The sequence below is a fragment of the Mya arenaria genome, chromosome 15, assembly GCF_026914265.1.
Source record: "Mya arenaria isolate MELC-2E11 chromosome 15, ASM2691426v1".
NCBI lineage: Eukaryota > Metazoa > Mollusca > Bivalvia > Myida > Myidae > Mya > Mya arenaria.
Window position 1 is genome coordinate 470411 of NC_069136.1, and position 20631 is coordinate 491041.

The following is a 20631-nucleotide window of genomic DNA, read 5'->3' on the forward strand; positions in this document are numbered from 1 at the left end:
CGATTGCTTGACGTATCCGACAAAAGAGATGTCAAGAAGACGAATATGTAATATTTAACCTGTTGAATATACATAAGAAGGCATAAACAAGGTCACAAAAATACAGTACATTGGCTATTGTCAGTAGAAGACCACTTTTGAATTTGTGGTCGGATAGTCAAATGGCAAGGCCGTGGGAACATTTCCTAGAAATTAATCAGGTCAATTATTTGAAAATGACTTGTTGTGGAGTCCTTGCTCTTGGTATGCACATTGTGTAAGGTCAGTATATAAACCTCTGATGTGGAAGTAAATACTTATGTCTAGATTGTGACGACCTTTGATAAAACAACGGTTTCTTTTCAGTATTTTCGACAATGCTTTTTATAGACTTCTCAACCGTTAAAATTACATTAATAATGACCCGATTATAATTCCTTTTTAATTTTGAGTCAGTAGGTCAACGATCAAGGCCATGAGAAACTACACTGGAAGAACGGTTTCCGCCTATGATACTTAAGACGCTTGCTTATACACTTATCAAAAATAGTTGGAATTTCAGGCATGTCCAGATTATATATAATTTACTTCTGTAATACGAATTATTCAATGTTCTCATTTTGTTGATGCTATCCAATCAACATTATCTTTTTCTTGAAATGTTACTTTTAGTCGAAGAAGGGTTAAAAACTATTAACCAACCAGGAAGTTCATTGATTTTTTCAATTTTCTTTCTTAGAATATATTAGATCGTCAAGAAGTTCTTATCCTTTGCTGACCAGGGACAAATTGTATAATATTGGTTAAGTTATCCGCAGGTTATCTATGAGATAATTTGCACATGCAAGCACTTTGATTGATTGGTCAACAATCCTTATTCGGTAACATTAAATTTTGAACCGTTAAAATTGACAGCGACACCATTTTAAAGTGAACAGGTGATCAAACCCTTTACTTTTGTCCAGGAATGGGGTCAATTTTTAAAATAAAAAATAAAAATATTAAGTGTTTTTTTATTGTCCGTATCAAAAATTGTCTATGAGTTGCGACATACACAAGCTTTATTGCTTGTATTTTTACAAAGAAACTCGCAACGCCGAGCCCGAGCTCACACAACTTTCCATCGGGTGCTCGAACCATCTCAATGTTATTAAACTAACTGTCAAAAGAAAGTTACTACTACGTAATGCGATCAAAGCTGACATGCAGTAGTTCGCGATGCAGGGGAGATTATAAGTATCTATCATGTGTTTCCGTTACGGATAGAAAAATCAGACCCGAGGGCACGCGAGACTTGACGTAGAAAACGTACTTTTGTAAATTTCACCAAAAAGCGCGTGCGACTTTGTTTACTCACGTCATAAAGCGCAGTTAGTTTAAATCACTTTTGACGTAAAATAGTTTCTCTAAAAATCGCGTTTTTACGATTATTTATTTTCAATTTTAATTAAAAGTCTTGCATACTTATGTGTGTAATTGCGTTTTATTGAAATGGCATACTATACTTTTCATAAACCATACAATAAAAGAAATAAGATGTGGTGCGTTGTTGCGCGTGACTCATCTTACATGTGGGTGCAAGACGTGTTTTTCCAGCACTGGGGCCATATTACAGAAGCACCTTTAGTTATTTATTTACCTTTTTCTTAAATGAAACCATTTCCTTAACAGATTTATATCATTTGAAGAAAGTTTTATAATTGTTTATTCTGTTATTGAAATATGGACACTTACGTTTTAAAAAGAAAATAAAAATCCATTTTAAAGATTTTGTTTTTCAAAGAAATATAACAATTCCAAATTTTACACTGAAGTTAAAATATGTTAAAAATATCGTAACATGCTTCTGTAATACGCACCGTCCGGTTTGCAAAAAAAGACGGTACATGCTTTTCGAGAAAAAGGCGGGGTTTGAGTAATTGAAAGGGACATCAAGACAACAACAATGTTTGAGGTCATGGAAATACAGCGATCTTTCAGTATGATAAAGCGTTATTAAAAACTATCTTTTATATCTCTTCCGCAATAAAGAAACAAATACAGCGCTATTAAGTGAATATAAAATTCAAACCAAATTTTACAGTATTGCTAATTCACATGTAGCAGCATACGTTTAATATCAACATGATTATCTGACTAGTATCAATAGAGGTATTTCCTTTCATTTATTGCAACAATGTGTTAGCGTTAAGGCATACGTAGCACAACAATTTAGTAAGAAAACTGTATTGCATACGGTCCAAGAAAGGTTTATCGACCTAGATGTGTTTTGTATAGTAACGTTCTTGCGATTATTAGTGTCAGTTTTCAACTTTGAAAATCGGCCCGACTACAGATGGGAATGTTTTCACGTACGTGTTAATTAGAGCTAATTTTGATGCGCGATATAGATAACAAACATGTACATGGAAAAGAGTAAATATATAAAGTATGATCATACTTTTGATTGAGTCTGATATATTTCAACGTGGGCAACTTTTCACGTTAGGAATAGTCATCAAATAATCGTCCTGGTCATATTTAAACATTAAACATTTATCACTTATATGCTTAAAACATGCCCCCGTGTGTGAATTTTCAATGGGTTCAAAATTCAATTTTACACCAGCTACGCTCTAAACAGAGAGAACAAGACTTGTATCAACTACGGTAACCTTAGACGAATGGAGTTTGTCAAAAAGCCTTCGTCATTTCGAGACAAGGATATCTTCACGAAGACGCTTATTTACAATTAGAATCATATCAAAGCGTACACCTAATCTAGCTGGGTTACACAACATTCACGTATTCTATGAATGAAGTGATTTAACACTTCTTTTTATCATAAGTAGCTATCTAATATAAAGCTCATATTTCAGTGTATAATTATTCCGTCCTGACATGCTCTATATATCTTTACATATATAACATGATTTAGTACAGTAAGTTTTAAAATATATAAATGGATATGTATTTCAAATTTTAAACGCGCACAGTATATGTTGATGCAAAAATATGTTGGTCCATTATTATTATTATGTATTATCTTATTTAACTCATTTGACTTTAATGATTTAAACAAAAAAAACATATGTGATTTTGGTACAGATAAAATAATATAAGCTTTAATAATAACGTTTTTAATTATAACTGATTGGCCACAATTAACATGTCTAAACACAATAATGCATTGAAATGAAATTGGCATCAACCTATATAATGCGCCTTCTAAAGACGTATTTTAGGTTGATGAAGAGAACAAAATTCTGTATTTGATTCTTGTACTTAATTATTTGTAAATAAACAGTCACCATATAGTCTTGCAAATGTACCGATATACCTTAATTGCCAATACTATTTAAAACTAGGATTGAATATGGAGCAAAGCAAAGGATGTTTAAATTTCAGTTAACATGTATTAATGGACAGAAAAGATAAACAGATATCATGGTAGTCAAGACTATAGTATTAATGACTTGTTAAACGTAAGCATTCTATATTTAGAGCAAGGAAATTATTGAAAACAAAAATGAATCTAAACATTTTGTTAAATTTTAGGATTTTAAAGGCGTTAAATGCATTTAAATATCGGTTTCTGTGTTCAAATATTATTATTAATATTATCATTATTAATATTAATTTTGGCGCAGAGGGACTACAACAGGTAGGATATTTATGTATTTATTTATTTATTTATTTATTTTAATGAGTTTAGTTATCATTCTAACCTTCATTCATCAAGTCTATTACTTCTTTTCACTTTCTATTCTCTTTCCCTTGAAAGTAGTCATAACACATCTCAAGTCATATCTATAACATCTCAATGTTATTAATAACTCAAACAGCTTCTATGAATTAAATGTATGACTAATCCTGGTTTCAGGTTGTATAAAACTCATTACGACTACTAAGAAGACCATGGTGGCCCTGAATCATTGAAACGCTTCAACCGATAAGTTAACAAATTAAAGGCTCTTTCGAGTTTTACCTTGTTTGTTTAGCAAAATGATCCATTGAATCTATGTCTACGTGCATTTGTTCGTCCATGGCTATCACGTGACTTCTACATCTCTCTATTGATAATTCAGTTATGAACATTATTTCAGGCTGGTTCGGGGTCAGTAAATGCAATTTGTTAATGTTTCAATGTTCAGTGAATTAAGTATATAATTCATTGTTTTAGCTGAACTGGTAAGACAGATGAATTCAGATATGGATCACATCCTAGATAGAAACCAGTATGTTGTCCTTTTTGAGAGAACAAACGGGTTCCAACTAAGAAGCGGGACTATATGCCATTAGACAAAGCTCACTCCCACTGTTTAGTTGACCTACACGCAATTTAAAACAATTACATTCCTGTAATTAGTCAATGTGATTGACAACTGATAAATGATCCCTTGTTTTGTTACAGTGCTTGCTGAAATATTTGAAATGTTTTCCTTGTTTCATGTGTTCTCATTTGTTTGTGTTTCTTATAAATCAGAATTCGCAACAGCGATATATTTTAAATTTCTAAAATAGAATACACTGCCATTATTTGAAAGTTTTGTTACAATTAATTAAGAGTAGTTTCTATGAGTCGACCTCATATCATCCTGTAAGATCAGATAGGCTCAACCTCAAAATGGAACCAATCAACCTACTTCGGAAGCATATAAAGTTTCGAGCGAACATACGTGTATGTACGAAACATTTCCTTATAATTGTCAAGATAAACGTTCTTTTCTATTTGCCCATGTGACTAGCAGTGTCAGTTTTCAACGTGGGAAAATGGCCCGACTACAGTTAGACATGTTTTCAACATTGGTCTTAATTGGATCTAAAATTGGCGCGCGATATAGATTACAAACAAGTACATGAACTAAAGTTAATGAAGTATGATCAAAAGTTTTGACTGAGTCTGATATATTTTAACGAGGGCAACTTTTCACGTTAAGAACAGTCATCAAGTAATAGTCGGAGTCACTTCAACAGTACAAATTGATCACTTTATTGTTGAAAAAAATGGCACCGTGAATGAATATACAATGGGTCAAAATTCAATTTTACACCGGCTACGCTCTTAACAGAGAGAACAAGACTTTCATCAACTACGGTAACCTTAGATGAATGGAGTTTGTCAAAAAGCCTTCGTCATTTCGAAACAAGGATATCTTTCACGAAGACGATTGTTTACAATTGAGATCTTATCTAATCTAACACTATCTAGATGGGTAATATACGATATGCACGTATTATGTAAATGAAGTAATTTAACTTCTTTTTCATCATAGGTAGGTATCAAACATAAACGACATACTTTGGAGTATTATTATTCCGTCTCTTGACATGCTCTATAAAGCTTTACATATATAAAATGATTATATACACTAACAGCACGTTTTGAAGTATATAGATGTATATGTATTTCAGGTAGATCTATTAGACGCGCACTATATAGGCTGATGCAAATATGTTGACAATTTTACATATCACATCACATAAGTGCACCATTTCGGGTATTAATTGTAAATCATTTCTTCGTCGAGTAACCCCACCCCATACAATAATTTTAAGCCCTATAGATTTTCATTCAGAGGAAGTGGCGCATTGAGCCACTAAGTAACGCCACCTCTTACTTCAATTCCTTGATCCACCACTGTAAAGGAATAAAAAGAAAGACAGATGGATGTATTTTCAAGGCGAAGGTATAAATGACTTGTTATACGGAAGAATAGAACGAGGAAACATTTGATAACAAATATGGAGCAAAACACTTTGATGAATTGTAGGATTTTAAAAGCGTTGAATACATTTAAATATCAGTTTCTGAATTCGACTAGTTTAATCATTTTGCATTTTAATTTTGGCGTGGAAGGACTACAGCCGGTACGATATCAATGTTTTCTTTTAATGACTTTCTTTATCATTCTAACCTTCATTACAAATCGAAAAAGAACCAACTTATTATAATTTCTACTTTTTACTTTGTATTTTCTTTCTCTTGAAAGTAGAAATAACAAATCCTCTACAACTGCTTAACGTTATTAATAACTCAAACAGCTTTAACTAGTTTCATGTAGTATACTAATTAATGTACATACCTAGGAGGGCCACAGTGGCGCTATATCACTCTTAAATGCTTCAACCGACCAGTCGTCATAAAAAAGGATCAAATTAAAACCTTCTTTGGTTTTTACTTTTTTTGTTTAACAAAATGATCTAATCTACGACTATACCCCGAGCTGAGCTATTCAAAAAGTGTCTTGTTACAGTTGTAAGCGGACCATGCACGAGAATTTTGATTAATCCCACTAGCCGATACATTGTTTTCAGAAAGGCCATAATTATTATTTATTCTCCCACCTCAGATAAATAGATCCAATAATTTAACCATGCTAGAAATTCTTATCTGCCCACGGGCGAAGATAAAATGCCCGTATGGAACTCCTTTTTAATGGTTACCACATTGTAATTACCTCCCTTGTTGAAGGCTGTCGTCTGTAGCATCATGGAAATCTTGTCTTGTAGCAATATTTAGAACGCTAATTAAGTATTTCTCGCTTCAAATGTCACAATAAAACAGTTATAACGCACCTTTCAAGAAATAATGCTTCACTCTCCTTAGAACTATTTAAAGACCGATTTGACTATTAAAATATTCTGAATCACTGCGCGCATATCCATGACAACCACGAATTATCGCATATCCATACGCAATTTTCTTCACTAAGCACAAAATAGTTCCTGCAAAAAATACACTTTTACTTTATTTTGTTTAACTGAGGTGGGAGAAAAAGCATCTACCATAGCCGCTCGTGTAAGATAGGCTCATCCCGACCCTCGCGCAGGGTGTTTTTTCTATAATTTTCTATTATTTTTCTTATTTATTTATTTATTTATTTATTTATTTATTTATTTATTTATTTATTTATTTATTTATTTATTTATTTATTTATTTATTTATATATTTATTATGCTTATTTATTTATTTATTTATTTATTTATTTATTTATTTATTTATTTATTTATTTATTTATTCATTTATTTATTTATTATACTTATTTATTTATTTATATGTGCATCTATAAGCTCACTAATATATGCAATACACTTATCGTCGTATAAGTCAGATACATTTACTCGTTTTTTCTTCATAAGTGTCCTCTTACAGACGTAGTTTTGTCCGAGGCGAAGTAAAGTAATAATCGTACGTATCTATTACGTAAATGCAAGTGCACGTGCATCTGTTTGTTCATGGCTATCACGTGAATGTTAAATCCCTCTATTGGTTAAACAGTTATGAACCTTTATTTCAGGCCGGTTCGGGCTCATTAAATGAAACTTGTCAATGTTGCTAAACGCGAGTTTTCAGTGAATTAATTCTTTAATTAATTGTTTCAGCTAAATTAGTAAGCCAGCGGAAATCAGATAGAATCTAGTATCGTGTCATATTTGAGAGAACAAGATAACGCTCTTCTGGTTGGAACCCTACTATGTTAGCAGCGGGGCAATAAGCCATTAGACAAAACTCGCTCCCACTGTTTAGTTGACCAACACGCACCAATTGAAAACAATTAACTTCCTGTAATGATTCAATGTGATTACCAACTGATGACTGATCTCTTGTTTTGTTACAGTGCTTGCTGAAAAGTGATTTGTTTTCCTTGTTTCATGTGTTGACATTTGTTTGTGTTTATTTGTGTTTATTAAACAGAGATACCTTTTAAATTTCCAAATTATAATACATTGCCATTTTTCTGAAGTTTTTGTTCAAATTAAATGAAAGTATTTTCTATGAGTCGACCTTATATCATCCTGTAAGATCAGATGGGCTCAACCTCAAAAAGGAACCTCCTTTGCAATCATGTTTCGCTGCGAACATACGAGACATTACCTTATGATTGTCAAGATTAACGTTCTTTTCAATATTCCCATTGATTTCCTTAAAATGAAGGGTTTTAATGTGTAATGTATGCATATATGCTTGTAATGTTGTAGAGCTACCACCTGAGAAAGACTCCAGCTGGAGACTGTCCCGTAGGCTACTTCATAAAGAATATTGAACAACGCGAAGGGTGTTTACCATGTGAGCTATGTCCAAGAGGTTTCCAGGTCAATAAGTGGTGTAATGGTACGAAAAATACTGAGTGCGAACCATGTCCTATAGGCACATTTAATGATGCCACAGGAGGTGCGTGCCAACCCTGTTCCACCTGCAAAGTTGGCGAATTCATAAGAAGAAAATGTTTGCCAGAAAAAGATACGAAATGTCGAAGATGTCCTAAAGGAAAGTATTCAGTGAATGGACAAGGGTTCGCATGTCGGCCCTGCACTGGGTGTCTGGAATCCAACAGAGAAGAGATGTTTCCATGTAAGTCTGAACACGACAGAGTCTGTGGACAGTGTAAACTTGGTAAGTAGTATTCATATGGCTTTGTTCCGACAGTGTCGAAGTAGATTACTAGCAAACATTTGCACTTCCGTTACATATACTAAACATAAATATTGCTATGTTTTATAGTGTAAACATTTGAAAACAACAAACAAATAAAACCTCACTTGTACATCAATATCGTTTGACTGGTCTATCAAGTGGGTGTCTGTTGACAGATGCCAAATATACATCACATTTATCCTATGTTGTTAAGATGTAGTATATATGTATATATTTATTATGTTCTCTTAGGTGTCATTGTGTCTGTGTTGTAGGCCTTGTACAGTTTTTTAACCATGTGTCCTCTCGGGGATCCCAGCTGATTAAATTTATTTTTTAATAGAATATTGATTAAATAATTTGCAGATTTAAACAAAAAAGCACAATGTAGACTTATGTTAGCAAATTATGGCTATTTCTTGGGGAGATTTCTCTTATATAGCGTAAAGCCAATAGTGTTTGGTTAAATCAGTAGCTGACCCCGCTCCTATAGAAAAATTTGTATTATTAAAATGTAATTAAGGTCACTTTTCCGAACTGGGAGGGCGGTGCCTGCCATGCTCCTATTGTGGATATACGTCCAAACAAAAGTTCGTCCCAGATTGTGCCAAGCAGAAGGGCTTAGAATACCCTAACCTGTGTTGGCCAGATCCGAGAATACGACTCCCTTATACAGGTAAATAAACTGAAAAGTTGGCTGTACTTCTTTGAAGGAAATAATTCAATTACCTTTATACTGTCGATACCACATAACATTATGCAAGAGATAATGATCGAATATTTCATTGATTAAGAGTTTTGTGCAAAAGTATATTTACATTCAGTACTGCTTAAAATATTTAACAAAATTAGATAGGAGATAGTTGTTTATTTCAGTGTAAGATCGCGCTTCATAGTACTTAGAGAGCACCAAAAATCACACCTAGATGTGCCACGAATGAAATATTAACTATTTCATTCCAAACGTGAAATATATTTAAATTATTTTATGTCATGCTTGTTTTTTAATTGATATGATATTGGACACTATACCAAACTGTAGCTACATTACGTTATACCGGAAATAGCGTCATTATTTATTTTCTTTAAAGCAGTGTGTTACTTTACCGTCGTTTTTACATCAAAGGAATGGATTGAATTGTCACAAAAAGTAAAATTATATTAGAATAATATCACTTTATTAAAGATGACTGAAACATCTAACATTATACTATTTGTTTTCAATGAAATAAAAAAGACGCACTCTATATTTTCTTTCAGATTCGATCGCACCAATTACAACTTTTTCTAATCAAGCTGAACGTGGATACCACAACGAAAATGCGCTGATTGTATTTGGTGTTTGCATTTTTGCAGTCGGTTCGATTCTTCTGATTTTCACACTTTTGTGGGCCATGCATCGTGTTAGATGTCGGTATAAGCTAAAACGAACTTTGATAAATTCAGGCGATGCTACTTTTTTCACACCGTTTTTGCAAAATACTGGACAAAACACGAATCCGTAGTGGATTTGTGAGGTGAATACAACAGCTATAGCGTCACGTCTGGTATCGATACATTTAGATCAACTATTAATTATTGTAAAAATGAGCCACAACTAAATCGAACGAATTGAGCCCACGTACTGAGTCGAACGTTTCAAAGCAAGATGGGAGAAAACAATCCAGAACCAAGGAGAAGATCACATACTTGGTCGGGGAGTCACTCGACTAGTTGTTATATTACAAAACGAATGGAGTACGAAGGAGAGATCCTAATATCCATGTAAAATAGTTTATGTATAAACCGGATTGATACTTAGATGATTTATTTAAATAAAAAAACGTAGACATATTTTTTATTAAAATACATATTTGAAAGAAGATTCTCCGAAAGAAATACACCCACACATTTGGTTTCATTGCGACCGTTCATTGACTACAATCGTAAATGTCTCACTGTAATTGTCTCACTTGTAATGTTCTTAGTGACGGCATAGTCGGTATTCTATTTTCTAACATCATAGTAAACAACCCATCTTATCAATGTGATGAATTACTTGATTGTTTTTGTCCACCATACCACGATATACTTACATTGTATAACCAGGTATCTGCCTTCATGCATATTTGTCTTTTAGTTTTTTTATTAGTATTGCTAGATGCAACGGAGCTGTTAAACGCTTCATTATATGTAACACTTCAACTTGTATAACGTTCAGCTTACTAACACAACTTGATAATGTGCTCATTTTAAGTTTAACTGACCTTAAGATAATACCCATAGAAACCCATATATAACTTACTGACTTATTGATATGTTTCTATATTGTACTTACTCTGTTTATTTTATCGCCTGTATGTCTTCTTTTGCATTATATATTGAATTAACTATTGTGTAGAAACTACACCATTTTGTTATCTTTATAAAATTCAATACTATCACATTGCTGTCATTCGTATTGATGTTGCTTCCGCAATTGTCTTCACTATACCCTTTGGGTTACCGTTGCGGTTAGTATACTGCGTTTCACAATTATGTACGTGTCTGTCGTTCTTATTTGATTAACATATAGGGAATTACGTGAAACAATATATTCCTTTTTATAATAGGGTAAGACCGAATATGTCCAAATTTTTAAACATGGTTAATACAACAAAAACACTTACTACACAAAATAGCAACTTACTGGCTAAAGGTAAACGAAGTAAGAACTCTGCACTCGACATTCCTGTGTGACATTACTCTCAGTATTAATGCGAAAAGAAACAGAAACAAGCTCAGTAGCAAAACGTTTAAACATAAACTCGGTTTAAAGGCACTGGGTTAACACCAAAGACATAGAACATAAAATCACAAACATGAAACATGGAAAAACAGCACAAAACTCCACAAGAGGCACAGTGCATACATACTATATATATAAAAAACTAGGTATGTTTATCAAGGATTGTTAGGTACAACCTTGGAACGGTCAGTAAAATGTAATTTTACTGGGGGTTTAAACCAGTTTGTGTGCACAACCTCACTCTTATCCCAAAAAATCCCGAATAAAGTAAAACGCAAATGGTAAATCTTATCAAAGTACACATTAACTTGGGAAAACATAAACCCCGTTTAATGGCACAGGGTAAACGCCCGACATAGAATACAAAAACAAACAATCACAAACCAGACACATGGGACAACAGCACAAAACTACACAAACAAATCAGTACATATATACTATTTAAAAAAAAACATTAGAGGTGTTTATCAGGTCAAAATTCACTTATTATTTGCTTTCTGTTTTGTTTTTTTCATTATTAAAGTTATTATATAAGTATATTCCATTTACATGCATGTATGTTCGAATGTACTGTGTAATTGATAATATGCTGTACATGCTTACATCAGAATAAACTGCATGTTGTGTTATGTTATGTTATGTTATGTTATGTTATGTTATGTTGATAGAAAGTGGGCTAGCATTAGGCTCGTGTAGGAAGTAACCACGAAGACAGTGTAAACCTTCCGGGCAATATTTGCCGTCAGGTCGACTACTACCTGTGTACAAGTTCAAAGGGTTCATTAATCCGCAAATAAAAAAATGTTTCAAAACAAAACGAAAAACAAAAATCTTATTTTAGTTTTTCATATTTAAGAAATTAGAAAAATTATATAGTTCTGTAACAAAATAGTGGTAGAACAATTTGTGAAGAGATTTTGGGATTAATACATGTACTTATACAGGGGAGTGGGTCTGAAATAAATGTTATTATGTTATTCTGTTTTCGGAATAATAAAAAAATGCCTTTCACACAATTTGCATGATATAGCTCCACACAAATTATTCAGGTACGACATATGTGGTATATGTGGTGTTAATATGTCGTATGCCTCTCTATACAGGGTTTACATTTGAATGTTTTACTCATGTGCTTGTCACTGTAGTTTTCATTGTATTGCAGTCTTCAAAAAGGTCACGTCACCTGCATCTGTGTCATGTTTGGCTTTTAGGTCTTACAAAACATTTCAATTCTTCGTCGATTATTTTCATTAAACTGCTTCAAATCGAGATCGCTAAAAGTATCGATGAATTCGTCTTCCGTCCACTCATCAGCCTATAAATAATTTTCTGCCATTACTAGGAATTGTTTTCATCTTTCCTCACCTTTAAATTCGCGACGATATCGTAATAAATACGATTTTTGCTATTTTTTATTTAAATCAATAACCAGCCACTATACCACACTAACTTTACATTCACACTGACAACGAGAATGCGCGCAGTCATCATTGCGGGAAATTGAAACGCCAGAATACCCGCCCTCGCGGACTATCGGGCGAAAGGTATAAATTACAGATGCCCGCTCAGGTGGATGTTTAACAGTAAGGCTAGATATTTACTAATATAATCGCTATCATTCAATTCCGACACTGGTTTTCACAATCCGAAATGTTTTCTCATAAAATAATATATATATAATATTACATTTTTCAATATAAATAAATGCTAAGGCAAGCTGAACAGAGCTACAAAGAATTCACAGTTGCTCCATAAGGCGACTGGGTAATAGCCGAAAAACCAGAACCAAAATAAAAAAAATAGGTTGCCAGAATAAACTTCTTCGACGATTCGATTAGGAAAGGTTAAAATGAGCGTTGTGCTCCCTAAGCGCGTTCGTTTCGACAAATCATAATGAGAACCATTAGCAAAACAGTAAACAACAACTGATGGGAAAAGGCTGACGATTACTAATACTTGTAATATTTAGAGATCAATTATAAGAGTTATCCATGGTATACAGGAAGAACTTTAATTATTAATTTCGACCACAGTAAGCGTTGGCTTTTGTGGATTTTGGGCAAGGGAGCAATAGCTCTGTAGACAAAAATAGTGGTTGGTTATTAAAGTCGAACTTGACCTATGTTTTATACAGAACAGAAACAGAAGTATTGTCCGGATAGTTTAAGAAAATCTTAATTTGAAACGGGACGAAGCTGAAAGTCGTTGGTAACTAATGCCGAGCTTAACCTACAGTATATGGTGTTTCTAATGTTGGCATCTTCACGTATAACTAAGTGCTTCTAGAAAAAAGAATACCGCTTAGGCCGTTACTAAAATGTGATTTACCATTGCAGTCAGTTAACAGTCTAAATCAATCCAGAACTGGTTGTTTTTCAGTATGTTGGTATATTCTCCCTCCTGAATGATCTCTTTCTAGTATGAGTTTGAAGGAAAGATTTCTATGTGGTCATAAAAAACATTCATCGCAATTATAGAGTTAATAAACTGATCCCCGTTTTCCGTATTTGAAGCACATTTCTCGCATCTAATTTTGGAGAATTGTATTGTGTATGTGAATCAAATATGTCAACGTATTTGTATCGCAATATAACAACTCGCCAAGTGATGCCTGTTCAAGAAAGTATTTGCTGCAAATACTTCTACATTGATTTGAAGATCTCGCCTTTGTTCTTTATTATTTTCGCAATATAACATCTCGTTGGTTGGTCCCCGTGCCAGGTATGTGCTCTTCTCCTCGGCTCAACATTTGTTTCTCCTATCTTGCTTTGAATTGTTGGATTTAGCGCATTTGCTCCTTTCTTTTGATATGAGATTAGCTCATTTGTACAAGCTTTCATTGTTGATCCAGATTTATCAGAATCAGTTGTGATGCTTAACCTGCTACATTCAATAATGTTTGGCACTGTTCCGTTTTGTGTTCCACTGAGTATTTGTTCAGTTAACGTTTCCGGGTGTTCCGTACACAACGAAAGATTCATGTCTCGAGTGGGTATTTTGGATTGTGTTGCGGAAGAGTCTTCATGATTCAAACATAGTTTAAATTTGTTTTGAAATCTCGGCAAACGCATAGCCCATGCACCGGTGAAAACTAGAACAATCCAACAGATAACAAAAACACAAACTATAAACACAAGCATCACGTTGTCATTGTGGTAACCAAGTACTATTTCATTAGAAACAACTGTAGTTGGTCCCTTTGAATCTGAAAAAAAATGATAATATTTTATGGTTTGTTGATTGTTCGAAACATTCATTTAAACAATATATAGCTTTACTGTTTCTGGCATTTTAGCCCGTTTTCATATGAGGAATGGACGTAACGGCAGACAGTGTTAGAAAGAAAATTAATCATTAGAAAGACGTTATTACCGGTTGCATGTCATTTAGCTTCAATTCGGCACATTTTTTTAATAATATATCTATGAATTATCGCTTCTTATTGATAACAAGCTCGAAATAAAAATGACTAAATGATTAGATGACGTTTAAAAGGAAGTAAGAAATGTTTTATTCTAAGCACAGCCACTTTTAAATTAATCGGAAAATTGCTTATTGTTTTGGAAAATAGCTCATTGAGCTAATGTTTCCTTAAGCGTAAACCCTACTTCAAATAAAGATTTTTGTATATTGTTATACTAAAATGTGTAATAATCTCCCAGAAAGAAATCATGCCGATTTAAACATTTAAGTAACATTCAAGTATCAACATCATCTCATTATGTAATTTAGTAGTATTGAATTTGAGTATAATTATGCATGTTTGTTTTAATACTTATTAAGGAACAAGGCGATTGTTATCTCTTCAACATGTTTCAACTTTAACAAAAAAAATCAGTAATTACATATTTACACATTAATACAGCCAATGGTTGAATTTATTTACCTGCTTGAAGAAGTCGTATTCCCGTATCTGGCCAACACAAGTTTGGGTCATGTACGCCATTTTGTCTGGCACAATCAATAACGAACCTTTTTTGGGACATGTACCCACAAAAGGAGCACGGCAAGCATCGTCCTCCCAGTTCGGAAAAGTGCCCTAAAATTATGTTTACATCATTTATACATAATTTACCAAGTACAGAGCTAGAATTGGAAGTAAACTAAAACAAATAGGCTTTACATTCGATATGGGGAATATCCACCCACCCCTCCAAAACCAACAATAATAAACAAATGACTTTTTATATAAGTAAAATAGGGTAATTAAGTGAGCTCTATGCAAGTTATTGCTACCAATTTTTGAGGGTACAGCGGTTGACCCCCATCCCTCCCGTTAGGGGTCATTTGGTTCATTGATTACAAAGGCCTACGACTCAAACACAAACACAATGACATGTTAAGGGAAGCATTATAAGGTAATAAATATACAGTATCTAAATAAGAATGTCAAAGCAACTTATATGATAGCTGTTTATCTACATATGTACATGTTGAGCAATATCAAACCGATAATTATGAAAATGTACCATTCTATTTGTTTCTTATTTATACATAATTTGGCCATACAAGGATGCAGAAAGACCTAAATTGGTTAATACACTACAAGAAATATGTTTTAGGGTATGCAGTACATGATTGTGCCGCTCGTTATTGAACTTGCGGTGCAACGAAGCAATATAAATTCTACTTACCGTGTTTACACTGTCCACAGACTCTGTCGTGTTCAGGCTTACATGGGAACATCTCTTCTCTGTTGGATTCCAGACACCCAGTGCAGGGCCGACATGCGTGCCCTTGTCCATTCACTGAATACTTTCCCTTTTGACATCTTCGACATTTCGTATCTTTCTCTGGCAAACATTTTCTTTTAATGAACTCACCCACTTTGCAGGTGGAACAGGGTTGACAAGATCCACCTCGGACGTCGTTAAATGTGCCTTTAGGACACGATGTGCACTCAGTTTCGTTGGTCACATTACACCACTTATTGACCTGGAAACCTTTTGGACATAGCTTACATGGCAAACATCGTGCGCTGTGTTCAATATTCTTGATGTAGTATCCTACGGGACATTCCACAGCTGTTAGCTTTGCCCGGTGGTAGTTCTGAAATAATTCAAACATGTACACATAGTTGTATTATTCATGTCGTGCAAATCGATGGGCGAATATACACGTTTATCTTGACAGATATGGGAAACTTGTCGTTTATACATACTGAAATTGTATGAGATTGTTAAGGGTATGATTTGTTTGGGTAGTTCAACCTGGCCGATGATGTATGATATGAGGTCGACTCATAAAAACTACTTTCATTTAATAATAACACGCCTTTGTAAGTATGTTAAAGTGTCCCAAATTAGAATAAAATTAATGTGATCAGTGGGAATTAAAACATAAAGCTCTTCCGAGTGTCTTACATATTTTTAAACATTTACGCATGGTATTCATCAAAAAGAAGTTAAACAAATCGTCAAATACATGTAGTTAACAAACATTGTAACAAATCACCAGTAGTCAATCCAACTGACCAATAATATGATAGCATTTTTGCAATGGCGCTAATGGATCAACTGAACAGTTGGGATTGGGTTGGGTTAATGGCATACGGTTCCGCTAGCACAAAACAAAGGTTATGGGTTCGATTTCCACAAGGGGACCGTTCTCTTGATCTCTCAATTAAAGCATAATACTGGTTTCAAAATTATTACACACTGTATACTCGAGTATTTAAAAAAATCGCACAATTTTAACAAGTGGCATTCATTGACATGTCACCAAACCGCTACATATAAATATTTATAACAAATAAGCCAAGGGGTGATTATTTGATGACATGATAACCGTGGACAAACAAATGCACGTGAACTTGGATTCAATATATTCTCTTGTTAAACAAAGTAGATAACTATCGAAGGTGCTTTGGTCGGATGTAACACTTAAAGCTGCACTCTCACAGACTTACCGTTTTTTCAACTTTTATATTCTTTGTCTTGGAATGAGCATTCTTTTGCGTATATATCTGCTAACCAGTGATAAAAGACTACTGATAAAAGATCAGATCGAAAATTAATGTTTTGTGGCTAAAAGCTTTATCCACGGTTTAAGAAAAATGCATAAAAACATCTTTTTTTTAAATTTAAATATTAAAATCCGCGATCTAATTTTCGTCGGCAGATTTTTCATGACTGGTTTACATGCATTTTTGTATAAATTGGCTCCTTCCAAGACAAAAAATAAAAAAAATGTTGTCAAAACTTTCAATCTGTGAGATTACAGCTTTAAGAATAATTAAGCGCCACCGTGGCCCTCATAGTTTTGTTTAATGATAACTGAACAACCTAAAACCAGGAAGAGTCCTACTTTATAAATCTATAAAAGTTGTATGCGTTGTAAATTTCAATGAGCTGTTATAGAAATGGTTTGGTATGTGTTATTTCTCATTAAAAAAAAATAGAAATAGGAAGTAAAAGTAGAAACTAGACTTACCTGATTCAACTTTCGATTTGAAATACTGGTTAGAATAATTAACGAAACTTATTTAAAATAATGAATAAATGTCCTACCGGTTGAAATCCTTCAGCGCCAAAGTGTATATTAAAAATGATTATTAATATAAATTTGGAAGACAGAAACTGGTATTTAAATGTATTCAAGCGATTAAAAATCCTAAAATCAAACCGAGTGTTTCGCTCCATGTTCTTTATCAAATGTGATCGAGTTCTAAATATAGCATGGTATAGCACGCAATAAATACTCTGTTCATTGTATTTGCATATAAATAACTGAAATTTGAACCTAAAGTATGCTTTGCGTTTTATTCATAACGAGTTTTGAAATTCTATTGACGCTTATTTTAATTGGCATTCCAAACCTCAAACCTTTATACCACAATTAAGATATGTTGGCTTATTTACAAGAAATATTGTAAACCCGTCAGCTACTGGCCCCAATTTCTCGAAACTTCTTAAGCTTAACAGGCTTAAGTCGCTTATTTCAATTAGCCAAAATACATAATGAAAATGGATTTTGATAAATGAAAAATGGTTTATTCTGATAATCATACAGATTATTCCTATAGAATTTCTAAAAATTCTCGAAGAAGTAAATATAACACATTTTATAGAACAACAAAAATAGTGAGATTAGCTTAATCCTGTTATAATGGACTTAAGAAGTTTCGAGAAATTGGGGCCTGGTGATTAAGATCTTCCTCAAAACTATACAAGAATGACGTAATACAGGTTAAATTATTACCATACATATACATTTAAATCAGTACTCTATTTCAAATGTATAAATCATTTCATAGGTAAAGCTATATGGAGCATGTCATAAAACGGAAGTTTAATATACTAAAGTATGGCCTTTAACGATGATAAATGTTTAATGACTAATTATGATAAAGAGGGAGTGATAACCCACTCCCTTTATAAATAACGTATATCCAGTTAGATTAGATGTACGAGTGACTAAATTCATATCACGAACTTGCTTTAGGATCTGATTGTGTTATTTTCCGCTTTCGAGTAGGCATTCCGCCCAAACACATTTAAAGGCCTATTTAAAAGGCCAAGTTTAAGGAATGTTTGACATTATAATCCCCAGCTGTGCATCTCTTTCTAATCGCACTGGTGTCACCCTCTATTTATTGATATAAATCTACTTGCCTTGATCCCTCTTATAAGATCTCCGATCCGAGTGTCCTGCTGTGCAGTTTCGGAAGTTTTATTATAGAAATGGAACCTAAACGGTCCAGAGCCAATAAATGAATACACAGGAAAATGACCCCTACTGTGACACCAGAGTATTTAACAGGAGATGCACAGCAGGAGATTATCATGCCAAACATTCCTTAAATTATGCCTTTAAGGCTGCAAATAAACATCTAAAGCTGCCAATAAACATCTTAGGCTGCATATAAACATCTAAGGCTGCAAATGAACATCTTAAGTTGCCGTAGCTCATCGCAAATCTTAATCTCTATAATGAGAGTGTGTCCGTGCTTAAACTATTTAAAGATTGAAGAACGATTCATGGGAGCACAAACATCGGGAGAAACCATGAAAACCATTCCAAAATTCTATACAACAACAAGCAAACAAACTGCAATTGTACATTTGTACATGCGTATTGAAGTATCGGCTTGCGGATAAAAATAAAAATGCAAATTGGTTAGCATATAAAATTTTGATTAATTAGAGGATGAAATTCTTATGGCAATATATTTGCGTAAATAAAATTACTGTCAGTACCAATGTACTTGTGTTGGTATCTTTATAGAACCCATTTACAGTTACTTAATTGTGTTAAGCGATTTGTTTTTAAAGACAAAACAAACACGCTCAAAACAAAATCATATAACTGGTTAGTAAATTTACATAATAATAACTATTCAAAAAACCTCCTGATTTGTATATACATTGGTTACTGGTTTATAATTCATTTCAATTGAACATACTTAAGTTCTTTTAAAACTTTAATATCAAGAAGTTGCGCTCTTCCTCAATTCCCAGTGTTTCCTGTTTACCATTTAAGTAGATATTTATTTTGATTCATGCTTTATTGTGTAGACAATGACTTGAGGAAATTTTTATCATTTTTATCGAAAGGCAATCGCCCTTCAAACGCAGAAGTATTTCGACAATGTATGAGGTTTTAAGTAAAATAGTGCAATTAGTTCATTTTCCTGGTTGGTTTGTTTAAAATGAAAATAGATATCTTCAATTATAACTTATAAAACAAACACAAGACATTGGTTATGGTTTAGTGTAAACAAAATGGGCACATTAAATAATTTGTACTCTTTTAGCACTAAACAAATTTTATAAGGATACATGTATGTACACTTGTTGCTAAAGTTGAAGCCAAAACATTTATAAAATTTGCTATTTTTGTAAGTTTTTCGTCATGGTCATTCATACTCACTATTCGGCTATATGGCGGCACTCTAGGTCAAGAGTTACGGGCCGTGATACACATGTGCATATTGCCACTGTTGTCATGTGTTCAAAGCTGTTGATGATTATCCGGTCCTTGACCTATTGAAGCAAAATTCAGCACACGTGCAAAACATTCAGCACACGTGCAAAACATAATAAAGTCATCGTCGTGGATGGGGCATTATTATCTGATTATAAGGAATGTATCTACACAACGGTTGGGAACTCTATAACAAGGATTGTAAAAGTAACTGAGTAGATACCGATGCTCTACCAAATGTCGCCACAACCTTGACATCTTGATAGGGGGCCTAACCTACAATGTTCATACAAAGAACAAGCACTCCACAGCAGGTCATTCATAAGTGATAAATAGGATACCCCCTTTCTAGCAAATACTTCAACGACCTACACATATGAAGATCACATTTAAGTTGAATTCAAACGCCAGAACGAGATGAAAAATGAGTGTTATTTGATTCAATTTGATTTAAGTTTCTGTTACAGATGATAGTTGTATTGCATATAAATTAAATTTATTGAGAAACAGCATATCGAATATGTAACATTGAGGGATCATATGCGTATTTGCACGTGTTGTT

General features: G+C 33.5%; 2 protein-coding genes across 3 annotated transcripts; one reads left to right on the forward strand and one right to left on the reverse strand.

Annotated features, from left to right (window-relative positions):
- The first annotated feature begins 3380 nt into the window (after positions 1 to 3380).
- Positions 3381 to 10370, forward strand: LOC128219960 (tumor necrosis factor receptor superfamily member 16-like). Of its 2 annotated transcripts, none has more exons than XM_052928174.1 (4): positions 3381 to 3622; positions 7942 to 8356; positions 8901 to 9053; positions 9638 to 10370. In XM_052928174.1, exons 1-4 carry the CDS (start codon positions 3488 to 3490, stop codon positions 9880 to 9882), a joined length of 948 nt encoding a protein of 315 aa, XP_052784134.1. In that variant the 5' UTR covers positions 3381 to 3487; the 3' UTR covers positions 9883 to 10370. The 2 variants fall into 2 exon arrangements, with proteins under 2 accessions (XP_052784134.1, XP_052784135.1); XM_052928175.1 differs by lacking the exon at positions 3381 to 3622 and adding an exon at positions 5686 to 5829.
- A 575-nt stretch (positions 10371 to 10945) lies between these two features.
- Positions 10946 to 17811, reverse strand: LOC128219959 (uncharacterized). The gene is made up of 4 exons (XM_052928173.1): positions 17654 to 17811; positions 15779 to 16193; positions 15031 to 15183; positions 10946 to 14349 (listed from the first exon to the last, which is right to left on the reverse strand). Exons 1-4 carry the CDS (start codon positions 17783 to 17785, stop codon positions 13787 to 13789), a joined length of 1263 nt encoding a protein of 420 aa, XP_052784133.1. The 5' UTR covers positions 17786 to 17811; the 3' UTR covers positions 10946 to 13786.
- Positions 17812 to 20631: the final 2820 nt, after the last annotated feature.

Coding starts and splice junctions, on each gene's coding strand:
- LOC128219960 (XM_052928174.1), top strand. CDS start 3,488: ATGAATCTAAACATTTTGTTAAATTTTAGGATTTTAAAGGCGTTAAAT. Junction 3,623..7,941: donor GCGCAGAGGGACTACAACAG/GTAGGATATTTA, acceptor GTAATGTTGTAG/AGCTACCACCTGAGAAAGAC. Junction 8,357..8,900: donor CTGTGGACAGTGTAAACTTG/GTAAGTAGTATT, acceptor AATGTAATTAAG/GTCACTTTTCCGAACTGGGA.
- LOC128219959 (XM_052928173.1), bottom strand. CDS start 17,785: ATGGAGCGAAACACTCGGTTTGATTTTAGGATTTTTAATCGCTTGAAT. Junction 16,194..17,653: donor GCGCTGAAGGATTTCAACCG/GTAGGACATTTA, acceptor GAATTATTTCAG/AACTACCACCGGGCAAAGCT. Junction 15,184..15,778: donor CTGTGGACAGTGTAAACACG/GTAAGTAGAATT, acceptor ACATAATTTTAG/GGCACTTTTCCGAACTGGGA.